The sequence below is a fragment of the Scardinius erythrophthalmus genome (genome assembly GCF_964197995.2).
Source record: "Scardinius erythrophthalmus genome assembly, chromosome: 19".
In the NCBI taxonomy this organism is placed as follows: domain Eukaryota; kingdom Metazoa; phylum Chordata; class Actinopteri; order Cypriniformes; family Leuciscidae; genus Scardinius; species Scardinius erythrophthalmus.
Window position 1 is genome coordinate 17,241,900 of NC_138239.1, and position 11,857 is coordinate 17,253,756.

Genomic DNA, 11,857 nt, shown 5'->3' on the forward strand with positions numbered 1-11,857 from the left:
AAGGGCCAGTGCGCACATTTATGCCTATTACACTTTGGGTGTGTGATGATCAAATCTAGTGATCTGCCTATCTCGGAACGTGGCTATGATGGCAAAAATACTGTCTAGATAGGCAGCAGATTAGGTTTTAAAACACAGTATATAATGTGTGACCATAATCATACGGTTCGGGGCCAGAGAATGTACTGTCTCTGTCTTTCGCGTAATGTCCATGAATGATAAGGGCATTTCAACCACAGGGAGACTAGACGTGAACACAATTAATATTAAGTGAAAACAGAGGAATTGGGTCAATAATATTTTTAATATTTAAGAAACAATGAATAAATTACTTATAAAGAAGGATCTAAACACTTACAACTGTGGCAATTCCAACCATAAAACCATAATGCAGGGTCCCACTCTTTAATAAATACATTTCCATGTTTCTTCCATGACAGATTAGGTTTTTAACAAATAATTTATAGTTTGCTGGCATGGATTATGGTTTACATTATACATTTAACTGCCATTGTTCAAGAAGGGCACATGACAAATATAAATTATAATATGCTATAGGTGAAAAATTACATTGGCGAACAAACATTTGAGAGGAGACATTAATGGATTTATAATTTTATTTCAGCTCTCTTAAAGCACATTTATTTAGTATATATACACACTCACACAGAGTAAACACTGCGAGGCTTACAGTCCCAGAAGGTTGCTTGTTGTAAGCAGTGTATGAAAGTAGTCAGCTGTTCCAGGACTTCTCCAAAATCAAACAGAGTCTAAATTTACTGAGAATGAATATTCATAAAATATTATATCAACTTAATTTAACTTGTCTCCTTCTAAACTTGTAATACACCTGGCACTGGGAAAATTGTGTGTGTGTGTTTGTGTGTGTGTGTGTGTGTGTGTGTGTTTGTGTGTTTGTGTGTTTGTGTGTGTGTGTGTGTGTGTGTGTGTGTGTGTGTGTGTGTGTGTGTGTGTGTGTGTGTGTGAGAGAGAGAGAGAGAGAGAGAGAGAAGAGGTTAAATGTAGGAGTTTTTCCATTATCATAAATTAATTTCAAAATTGTTGGTCTGAGTCCAGACTTAATGGTTTTACTCAGAATAGTCCATAGATGGGTAGAAGTCATTTTTCAGTCCATATTCTCCTCGACTTGCTGTGTGTGAACCTCTATGGTTTTGGGTGGGATGTAAGAGCCCATTCCTGCTGCCCGCTCTGCCTCAGCTTGTGTATACGGCTCTTCCCTCAGCTTTTTCAGTCTTAAAAAAATTAAAATTAAAATTATATATATATATATATATATATTAGGAAGTCTAAACAACCAGGGATGCATTATGGAGCTTTTAGAATGAGCATCATTCTGATTCTAAATGGGGAAACCCAAGCATCATTTTATTCGAGTTATGTAGGTAAATGTATTTTATATATGATCCAAAGATTCAATTTTAAGGATGAGAGGAGGAAGATGATGAGGATCTGCTTACCGTTTTTTATGAACTTTGGTCTTGAAATGCTCTTTCATGGTTTTCAAATCAACAAAATATCTCCTGCAAAACAGGAAGAAAAAAAAAACATTTAAGATAAAAAACTGATTTTTATGGCGTGTGCATGCTTTGTTTTCAGTGGTGTTGAGGTGTGACTTACGCGCAGTGCAGACAGTAATGCTGGGCACTGCCTGTAACATCATAATCTACATCTTGCTTTAATAACTTAGCAGCATTTCCAGGGGTCATGTCTACATGGATCTGGTCAAGGTCCTTTGTCCTGTGCTTGGTCTTCCATGTCTTGGCAATATGCTTCTTTTTGGTACTTCTGTGGTTTCCTACCTGTTTGGACTTACCCATGATCTGAAAACAAGAGAAATCAGTTTTTAAATTTCTGAAGTGAGTTTAGGGAGTTTTGAACTTCTCCAAAAGACAGTATTCACTGAACTAAAATATGTCACTACAACCAAAATCTGCCGTCTGAACATCAAGTTGTTCCAAACTTGTATGAGTTTCTTTCCTCTGCTGAACACAAAAGAAGATATTTTGAAGAATATTGGTAACCAAACACGAACCCCATTGACTTCCATAGTATAGAAAAAAAATACTATGGAAGTCTATGGGATCCATCAACTGTTTGGTTACCAATATTCTTCAAAATATCGTTTTGTGTTCAGCAGAAGAAAGAAACTCACACAGGTTTGGAACAACTTGAGGGTGAGTAAATGATGACAGAATTTTCCTTTTTGGGTGAACTATCCCTTTAATCTGTCAACAGAAAAGTTGAGCTATCAAATGTCAGAGCAACACATTTAAAAAAAGTTACAATTTAAGCTCCATTCTGAAAATTAGCAAAATGCGGTCATACCAGTTCGTATGACAGTGGTAACGTTATAGCACTCGCAAAGAACAGCAAATCAAATACATTCAACAAAAACATCCACTCAAAACATCTTTACGTGCTCTCAATCTCGCAATAAGCGCCCTTTCATCAACTTGTTATTATGAATTATGGATCTGTAAAGCAGAAGTGATGAAGATATATAATTATAATTATTACTTTACTCACGTTAACACGCAGCTGCCTCACCGTACCACACGTTGGACATGCGCACGAATAACTTCCGGGTCGGCAGGCGCGCTCGTGTTATGTGCGCGTTAACCTCTAGAGGGCTGTACAGACAGCACACGACTCAAAGCAATCAGACGAAGCAGAGTTGTTGCGTCGTTGCTATGGAGGTGTCAACAGTTTATAATAAAGCTTTTACTAAAACCAATTAAATACACCATCATGTCTGGTAAATATATTCATAATATATAATACCGTAATAAATGTTCTGATTATAAATGCTTGTTACTTGCTGAACAACTTAAACAGTGTTTTTTTTTCTGTTAACGTTAACTTACTTCAAGATATAAAAGTCTTATTGATTTAACTTTGCTACTCTTTGTTGCAGAGACTAACGTTACAACACTTAAAATCTCTTACATTTTTCCAAATGGAGACAAATATGGTGAGTTAGCTGTCAGCTTTTGACATGTCTGTGATATTTCACTATTATTTCATTAAGCACATTGAAAAGATGTCTGTTTGTGTGTTGTGATTAGATGGCGAGTGCTCTCGTACTTCAGATGGAGTGGTTATAAGGAAAGGCTCTGGCACACAGACATCAGCCTCTGGACTCACATACACTGGGGAATGGGCCAATGATAAGGTCTCTCTCTCTCTCTCTCTCTCTCTCTCTCTCTCTCTCTCTCTCTCTCTCTCTCTCTCTCTCTCTCTCTCTCTCTCTCTCTCTCTCTCCCTGTGTGTGTGTGTATGTGTGAAATGGTTTAAAAAAATAAAATATTTCAATAAGTGAAGCAGTCACATGTGCTGGACTGAAAGTCAGTGACACACTGGAACTTCAGTCATATGATCTCCTTTCATAGCCTACTGTTATTCATGCTTGTATCTCTATTTTGAGTGGATTATGCAGCAAAGTTCATTAAATGTAAATTAAAATGTAAAAGTGAAATAAAATGTGATTTTAGTAATTAAGTCTTGGTTGCTGTTGTTGTGGCCAGCAGATGAATGGCGGAGGAACTCTTACACACCCATCAGGGGCAATTTACAGTGGCCTGTTCAGAGACAACATGTATCATGGCAAAGGAACTTACATATTTCCCGATGGGACAAAATACACTGGAAACTTCTACAACAACAGGTGAAACAATACAAAATCAATCCTTGGTCTCAATGACAACCTGATTTTATATGCAAACATATGCAAAAAAAAGGTTACTTATGATTTTTCTGCAGATTAGAAGGTGACGGGGAGTTCACAGATTCACAAGGACTTTTGTGGACCGGGATGTTCCATAACAAAGCAGCACTGGGGCTGAAGCTCAAAGTCAACATGTGACGTGCACAGATACACACACCATTTAAATGAATACAGTGAAACCCTTTGGCACTCAATAAAATGTCAGAATATACATGTTTCTTTGACAGAAAGTGCTTTATTGTTTTAGTTTTTTTAATTTAATCACTGGATCAAGCTCAACTTTAAAAGATATTTTGAAGCACTCAATTATCAAATAGTGATGAGCATATTTTCAAGATAACTTGAGGCAAATCTCTAAGAATTAACGCCTGTGAAACTACTGAGAGAGATCTAAGATACACATTGATGCATTAACCACAGCTAGCAATCCTGAGGCATTGATGTAATCTGTTATACAGATGAAATGACTTCAGTTCCAGCAGCATCCATTGACGATCAAGAACACATGTTCTTACACACTGCACTTCAGAAAGAATCATGACTTTGTTTTGTGCGAGGAATGTGACTCTCAGTGTAAAGCCATTGGTGGAGCGCATCTCCAAAATACACGAGCATGCACAAGCAGCTGAGCTCATGACTGCGGTGAGAAGTCAGGAGTTGTGTAAGAGCGTGAAGCTCAATTTCCTGTCCTCTGGAGTGAGAACGTGTTTACTGTGAATCAGGAAAGCTCAATCCTGCTCCTAGAGATCTACCGCCCTGCAGGCCACTTCTAATCCTGCTTTAAATGAACCTGAAGCTCCAGTGCATTTGATTAGACTTGAAACTGAATAACTTGTTAGGTTTTTTTTTTCATTGCTATACCTTAATTTAATTTGGTATGACTCAATGTTCACTTCTGAGTTTATGACAATAATTTTGAGGGTGTTTTTGCTCATTTGTCTAGCGGATCCTTTCCAGAGCTGATACAGAGTTCATTGTAAAATGGAAAATTGGTCTTAAAGGTTGAAGAGGAAATTAAATCGTCTGATTTTGAGCCATAAAAATGCTAACAGCCGTCTCTATCTTTCTCCCACTCTCCCTTCATCCATCCACTTACTGTAAAACAAGGCCTCTTTTTGTCTTCGACTTCATCAGACTCACATGTTTCAAAGAGGAGGGGAATAGAAAGGTGGGACAGATGAGAGAGTGAGAAAGAAAGAAAAGTGATAGAAAGACAAAAGTCACAGAGTCAGAGAGCTCTCATGTCATTTCTAACCATAGAAGTGTGACATTTCATCAGCTTGTAAAATAGGTAGTTTGAGTAAAGAAACGCGACTAGGAAGGATCCAAACCACAGGATCTGAAACAACAATCCTGGATTTGGACCTGGAAGACCATCAGATCATGGAGAATGGCAAAATAGAGGGTAAACAATATTTTCTTTTAAATTAGATCTTCCATCATGCTTCTTTATTTACATAAATAATTTATCATTAACAATGACGTCCACTTCAGAGTTCAAATAATGCCTTCTCTTGTGCATGTTTCTGTCAGCTTCAGTATGATATAGTTTATGTTTCTGTATGAAAGTATATGTTTGTGTGTTCTTGCAGGTACAGGTAATGACATAGATGCTGTAGACCTTCAGGTAATTAAATTGCTCTCTCTCTCTTACTCTAAATAGATTAAGAAATTGTGAGGAAAATACATTTTCAATTTACTACACACTTGTTTTAAGTACATTGTTTAAATAAATGCTAATTCTAATCACATGCACAAAGATTACAGCTGTTAGGAAAGTAAAAGTCATTGAGACAATGAATCGCTAATAGGAAGAGTGTGACTGAACTCAGGCCACATTTAGTTTGACTCTCCCTAATGCTAATCCTGTTTAACCTTCATCTATTTTTTCCTTCTGTCTTTGGTTTTGTCTCTAATCAGTCCCGGTGACCTCTGACTCCTTGTTTCAGTTGCAGGCAATGTGGGTGGAGCTAAAATCTGGAGTTGGAAGCGTGGTCGAAGATTTTGCCATCCTACGGCAAACCTACAGCCGATTGGAGGAGAAGGTCTCCACCTATCAGCAAGAAACTAATGACAAGATCCTGTCTCTCAGAAACACACTTAACACATTACAGGTTCTAACACACATATATTATGTGACTTAAGACGAGTGGATAAGCACACTACCTTTCAAATTTTGGGTCTGTAAGATTCTTAAAAAAAGAAAAAAGAATAAAATTATACTTTTATTCTGTAAGGATGATGAAAAAACTTCTGAACTTTCTATTCATCAAAGCTGAAAGTAGTCTCACTGTTTTCACAAGTGTTAAGCATCCCAACTGTTTTTACCATTGATAATTATAAGAAATGTTTTTTGAGTGCCAAGTCAGCATATTAGAATGATTTCTGAAGTATCATGTGACACTGTTGGCTGCTGAAAACTAAATTTTGCCATCACAGGAATAAATTATAATTTAAAATATATTCAAATAGAAACCAGTTATTTAAATTGTAATAATATTTCACAAAATAACTGTTTTTGTCAAATAAATGCAGCCTTGGTAAGACTTAAAAAAACATTAAAAATAAATGTACCAGACCCGTGTACCAAAAATGTACCATCTTTTGAATGGTAGTGTATTTTATGTACAAATTAAATTAATATATATATTTTAATAAATTAAATGATATTAAAATAGTCAAAATATGTTGCAGTGCTTTTCTAGAATATACATTTTTGTAAATTCTATTTCATGTTTTTTTCTGTACTTTCATTTAAAAATGTTGCTCATATTTTGAGCAACATTTTTAATTATTTTGTGTGTGTGTGTGTGCAGGAAGACATAAGTACAGTTCAAACGCAGCTCTCTGAGGTCCGGAGCAACCAAAAAGACCAACAGAGGGACCTGGACCTCATGCAGAGCACACAACACAGGTATTACACAGTGTCTGTTAAATTGCTTAATATTCTTTTACAATTTATGCTATAGTATATTAAACATTAAATTCAAAATATATAAACATGCTGGATCATTGACAGTCACAGGAAAGGCTCAAGGGGGGAGGGGTCATTGGATGGCCACGCCTCTCCGAACAGCCAAACAGAACTCAGTCTCATTCAGCATTACATCAGTAGCCTGTCAGCCAATCCGAGTGAGTATAACAATTTAGAGATGGATGTCTAATGAATGAATGTTTTTGTACTATAAACACGTGTCGAACAACCATGAGCTATTGCTGGAAATGATTGCATGATAGTGTATACGAGGACTACAGGTTGTGTTTGTTTGTTTAGACTATTATCCTGAGCATGACGGTCAAAAAAAGTCTCCAGTTTGGAGGGAGAAAAAAACCAGCCGAGATCTGAAAGAGCAAAACAGCTCTGCTATAAGTGAGTGATATGCAGTGGAATGGAAGTGAAAAGAACTGAAAAAATTAACAAAGAGTTTTAAAATCATGTCTTTTTTCAGCCCAGAGGCAGACGGCAGCGCTGGAGCTTTTGGAGTCTGAAAGAGTGTATGTGTCGTATCTCTCACTCCTGTTAAAGGCCAACATCAGTTTTAACGGCTCAGAGAACCTCAACGTCAAAGATAAACGGTAACTGTGTATCACTCTCATCTCAGAGTCAAAAAGTGGCCCAATTGATCAGAATTCACCCGACAAAAGTATGCAGATCATCACACAAAGTGCAATTAGACAACAACAGTGCTTAACAGAGACTCTAAATATAATGTCTATTATGAAACAGGATAGTATAAAGCTGGTTTTGGTACTCAACACATACACATCTACATATTTTCTTCTCTCTTCTGTTGTTGATTTGAGTATTGACACATTTGATGTAAAACAGTGTTTTGAGGCACATCATGCTTTATTATTATTCTCTTTTCTCTCTCTCTCTCAGGCCTTTCCCTCCCTCTCTGCGTTTCTTGATTCAGCAGCATCTGGAACTCCTGCACCTTCTCCAGGAGAGAGTTCTTAAGAGCCACTGGCAAGGCATCATGGGAGATGTATTTTTAAGGCTCACCAGCAAAGAAGTAAAATATTATAATGAGTGAAAATGAGCAACATTTACCATCCTACCTTCTCCTATAGTCCACTATGTAATATCAAATGTGTGTTTTGCAGAGTGATTTTCTGGACCATTATGTATCGTATCTACGGGACTTGCCGGAATGTTTGACGGTTGTAAGTCTGTTTTCCTCTTCAAAATCAGGCAGCTTACTGGAGGTATGTATACATACACAAGTTTTATAATTAATAAATACAAAATTAAAAAGACTTAACATTTCATATTTTTAAAGATCCTGATATTTGAGGCACATAGGGGCAGATTTAATACTATTATATCTGAGAAATGGCATTTACATTATGTTTTTGTAAATGTTTCTGATTTGCTTTATGCATTCGAATCCAGAGTGACATCACAGGGGATGAGACACGTCCATCGCTGCACTCTCTGCTTTTACAGCCTGTCCAACGTATCCCAGAATACCATACACTCCTGCAGGTAATCAGATTCATCTTTATTGTCATACTAACAGCATTGTATGTTTATAGGTTGTGCATGTTTGATGAAGTGACACTTGTGAAATCACCTTGGTCAAGTATTGCAACATAAAAACTGTCCAATCAAGAAAATGCATGCTGTATATATGTGTCCATTTGTATTTCATGTGTTTTACAGAGTCTTCTGCAGCAGACAGAGTCAGAGCATCCGGACTATTACCTGTTACTTGTGTCTGTGCAACAACTCCGATCTTTCATGACCCAGTATAGCCATTTACTGCAGCACAACCAGGAGCTTCTGCATGACCACAGTCATGCCCTGCGTGAACACACACACAACCTGTGTACACACCAACAGGAGCGCCCCTCACACACCCGAAAAGAGCTAAGCAGGTAAGTGGAAAAGATCAAATATGTGTGTTATTGTGTTATAAGACTTACTGGCTCTTTTTTTTTCATGTCAGGTCTACAGTGAGACAGCTGTATAAAGTCGACTATGAGAAAAATTACAGCAGTAACAGTGCACAAAAGTGAGTACATAGACACACCAACCAATAGATATTACAAAGTGATCTCTCTGTGAATTTATGGGTGTCTTTTTTTACCGTGCCTTCATTCATTTGGTACTTTTCAAATGCCATTTATGAAAAGGTTAAAAAAAATGTAATGAATATAAGCTAGTTTAATTATAAATCTAATAATCCTAATAAAAAATATGAATTATATTTAAAACTATGATAATTTAAACAGAGTAAAACGAATATAAACTATTGTATTGTATTAAATAATTATATATAATTAAATAATTTAAAAAAAATTATTTTGAAAAAGTTGTTTCAAAAGTTAGTGAAATACTAAACAAGAGTCTAACTGAAGAGTGTGTTTGAGATCAAATTTGAGACACTGACTACCTTTAAAAAACATAAAATAACAAAATAATCTTGCCAATTCCAAACTTTTGAACGGTAGGGTATGTATGGAAGCTTATTTTCACGACTTTTTCTCTCGCAATTGCGACTTTTTTCTCACAAGAAGATATAGACAAAAATATATAAACTAGCAATTCTGAGTTTTTGTTATAAAGTCAGTTGTGAGATAAAAAAATTGCAATTACATTTTAATTTTAGTTATGCAATTACATCTCAAATAATGAGAAAAAGAGCCTGTAATTGAAGAAACACACTTATACATTTCCAATTTGTCTTTCTTTGTAAGTGATCCCTCTCGACGTAACAGACGCTACCCTGACTATGAAGCGATGCCCTATCACTATGATCCAGAAATCCCGTCCCCTGTCTCCTTCCTGTCCGACTCTGACTCTCGCCACAAAGCTGTCTCAGTTCCTCTGCGCAGCATCCCAGAAACGGAAGGAGCAGGATCTGCCCTCACTGCACTCTTTCCCTACGGAACTGGAGACTACCGCTGCTCAAGCCCATCTCATTCCTCAGACTCCAGCATAGATATTGCCTTTGTGCATTGTAGTCCTACCAATAGTCCACCTCGACAATTCCACAGTAGGGGGCGAAGTGCTGGGGGTGTGGTTTATAGGCCCAACAGGGCCTGTGTGTCACCTGACTCTGCAGACATTGTGAGACCACAGCCTCTACAGGCAGTGCAGAGAAAGAGCAAATCACTGAATGGCCTGCAAATGGACAGTATTGATAGCCACACCCACCAGACAAAACATCCTGCCCACCCGAGGCTGGAGCGTCAGTCAAGTGGCAAATCAAGACTCAGATCCAGCAGTCCAAAGCACAGATTCGAGACACACACTGACACAGAGGAGCAGCCACGACTAATAAATCAAAAGGTACACGCTCACACATTTACACACACATGTATAATTGACAATTAGTGGTAACCCATAATTACCACTAAAAATCCTTCAGAACACCTTAGCAAACAACATCATGCTAACCATAGATATATATACATAGATGCCTCATTATCGGCTGTTTCTATCGGTCTCTATACAGAACCCATCCGCCATATTGGAGCAGTCAAAGCCGGTCCGTGAACATTCGAGAGCAAGTTGACTGAGCGTCTACAACCGTAGGCGCATGTGCAAATATCTGAAGTAGACTTCAGTGGATGATTTTGCTAAACTAACACAATACAACAAGATGAGGGCGTCAGCTAACAAGTTACATAATACATGTAAAAACACAAACCAACACATTCTCTTCTCTGAAAGGTTAGCGGTCAATGTGGTATCTATGTATATGTATGTTGTAACCACCCACAACAGCGAAGCAATAGAAATATGTAAAAAAAAAGAAAAAAAAAACACCTTAGCAAGCAACATCATGGCAACCCAGACAGTTCTGATGTCTGAATGTCCATAAATTAAAATGAAATGTTATTTGAATTAGTATGCTGTTATTTAACTGCAAGTGTGTTTGGAAGCTCATTCTGCTTGTTCCTCAGGATCCTAGAAGGCTGGTGTGGGAGGAGCTCAATTTGAGGGGTGTGTCTGATGACTATGACCACACCCCCTTGAGTGAACCTGGTAGGAAAGAAGGAAAAGGATTTAGGAACTCCTTCAAAAAGCTTTTTAAGAAGAAGTGAGTTCATAAGAATAGACACAAGGATGCTTTGCTTTTATATACTGTACTCACACTTAAAGCCATGATACTTTGTATGTGTGTCTCAGGTCTAGTGACGGAAAGGAGAAGACAACAGTAAAAGCTGATTGTCAGAGCAGTGGAGATCTGGAGTCCACCAAAGCCCCTCATGCAGGAGACATTGACAGAGGAACTGCTGTTTAAACAGTTTTAGAGGTTAAAACTTGAAGTTCTCAACTGGTTTTGCTTCAGGACACAGATTTTACAATGAACTTCAAGGGGTGACCCAACACACTTTTTGGTTTTTAGTGTTTGATCTCTAAATATCTCTTGAATGTTTATTCTAGTTGCAAGTGAACCTGTGTTTAACATGGGTTTCTTTTGTGGTTTATTACACACAAGTTGTCCAAATGACAGGTAAATTTGCATCAAAATACCGGAATACTGGAAGCAAAACCTTGTGCTTTCTCCACCCTTTTAGGATTGTTAGAATAGACCTGCAAGGCTATGGCACATTTTTTGGCCACAACCCCAGTTGAGAACCACTGTTTTTCTCACACACAAAAAAAACCCTCAAGCTGCTTCATAGCTGACATAGCACAAAAAACATTTTGCATGATAAATCAATTTTCAATATAATTTTGGTCAGAATTTTGAGAAACAAAGAACATCTTGCATTGTTGACGCAAATATATACTCAAACATATAAACAAACAGGCACACTTATCCATATCTTGTGGGGTTTATGCTGGGTTGCATTGCCAGGATGTAAAACTATATGTGATAAAATGATAAATTATATTAATAACTCTTAACTTAATTACAATAATTACTCATAAATAAATAAAAATTATAAATACATGTATACTTTCCAAAAAAAAAAAAAAAAAAAAAATCAAATGTCACATGTACATACATTTGAATGCAATGTAAATGGTAACAATTAAAATAAAGTACAAACTGTAATATTTTAAGAAAAACATTTATTCTTGAGTATAAATGTGTTTATGTGTACAGTCCTGGTCAGAATTATTGGCACCCTTGGTAAATATGAACAAAG

The 11,857-nt window shown here is 37.0% G+C and overlaps 3 protein-coding genes across 3 annotated transcripts; 2 read left to right on the forward strand and 1 right to left on the reverse strand.

Annotated features, from left to right (window-relative positions):
* Positions 1-603: 603 nt before the first annotated feature.
* On the reverse strand, positions 604-2,705 carry znf593 (zinc finger protein 593). Its single transcript, XM_081394208.1, has 4 exons — positions 2,548-2,705; positions 1,639-1,841; positions 1,479-1,541; positions 604-1,253 (listed from the first exon to the last, which is right to left on the reverse strand). The coding sequence occupies exons 2-4, from the start codon at positions 1,836-1,838 to the stop codon at positions 1,127-1,129; spliced, it is 390 nt and encodes a 129-aa protein (XP_081250334.1). The 5' UTR covers positions 1,839-1,841; positions 2,548-2,705; the 3' UTR covers positions 604-1,126.
* morn2 (MORN repeat containing 2) lies at positions 2,671-3,960 on the forward strand. The gene is made up of 5 exons (XM_081394206.1): positions 2,671-2,776; positions 2,936-2,992; positions 3,087-3,193; positions 3,549-3,685; positions 3,781-3,960. Exons 1-5 carry the CDS (start codon positions 2,770-2,772, stop codon positions 3,881-3,883), a joined length of 411 nt encoding a protein of 136 aa, XP_081250332.1. The 5' UTR covers positions 2,671-2,769; the 3' UTR covers positions 3,884-3,960.
* Positions 3,961-4,683: 723 nt separating this feature from the next.
* On the forward strand, positions 4,684-11,649 carry arhgef33 (Rho guanine nucleotide exchange factor (GEF) 33). The gene is made up of 15 exons (XM_081394205.1): positions 4,684-5,150; positions 5,338-5,372; positions 5,695-5,859; positions 6,562-6,659; positions 6,765-6,877; positions 7,020-7,115; positions 7,195-7,321; positions 7,629-7,761; positions 7,853-7,954; positions 8,142-8,234; positions 8,412-8,626; positions 8,698-8,763; positions 9,449-10,043; positions 10,661-10,797; positions 10,887-11,649. Exons 1-15 carry the CDS (start codon positions 5,129-5,131, stop codon positions 10,999-11,001), a joined length of 2,112 nt encoding a protein of 703 aa, XP_081250331.1. The 5' UTR covers positions 4,684-5,128; the 3' UTR covers positions 11,002-11,649.
* The last annotated feature ends 208 nt before the right edge of the window (positions 11,650-11,857 follow it).

Bases quoted from the DNA above. Each gene is read 5' to 3' on its own strand.
- znf593 (XM_081394208.1), bottom strand. From the start codon at position 1,838: ATGGGTAAGTCCAAACAGGTAGGAAACCACAGAAGTACCAAAAAGAAG. The intron at 1,542-1,638 runs GTAAGTCACACC...CCTGTTTTGCAG, and splicing joins CATTACTGTCTGCACTGCGC to GAGATATTTTGTTGATTTGA. The intron at 1,254-1,478 runs GTAAGCAGATCC...AATTTTTTTAAG, and splicing joins ACCAAAGTTCATAAAAAACG to ACTGAAAAAGCTGAGGGAAG.
- morn2 (XM_081394206.1), top strand. The intron at 2,993-3,086 runs GTGAGTTAGCTG...TGTTGTGATTAG, and splicing joins TCCAAATGGAGACAAATATG to ATGGCGAGTGCTCTCGTACT. The intron at 3,686-3,780 runs GTGAAACAATAC...ATTTTTCTGCAG, and splicing joins GGAAACTTCTACAACAACAG to ATTAGAAGGTGACGGGGAGT.
- arhgef33 (XM_081394205.1), top strand. From the start codon at position 5,129: ATGGAGAATGGCAAAATAGAGG. The intron at 7,955-8,141 runs GTATGTATACAT...ATTCGAATCCAG, and splicing joins AATCAGGCAGCTTACTGGAG to AGTGACATCACAGGGGATGA. The intron at 10,044-10,660 runs GTACACGCTCAC...CTTGTTCCTCAG, and splicing joins CACGACTAATAAATCAAAAG to GATCCTAGAAGGCTGGTGTG.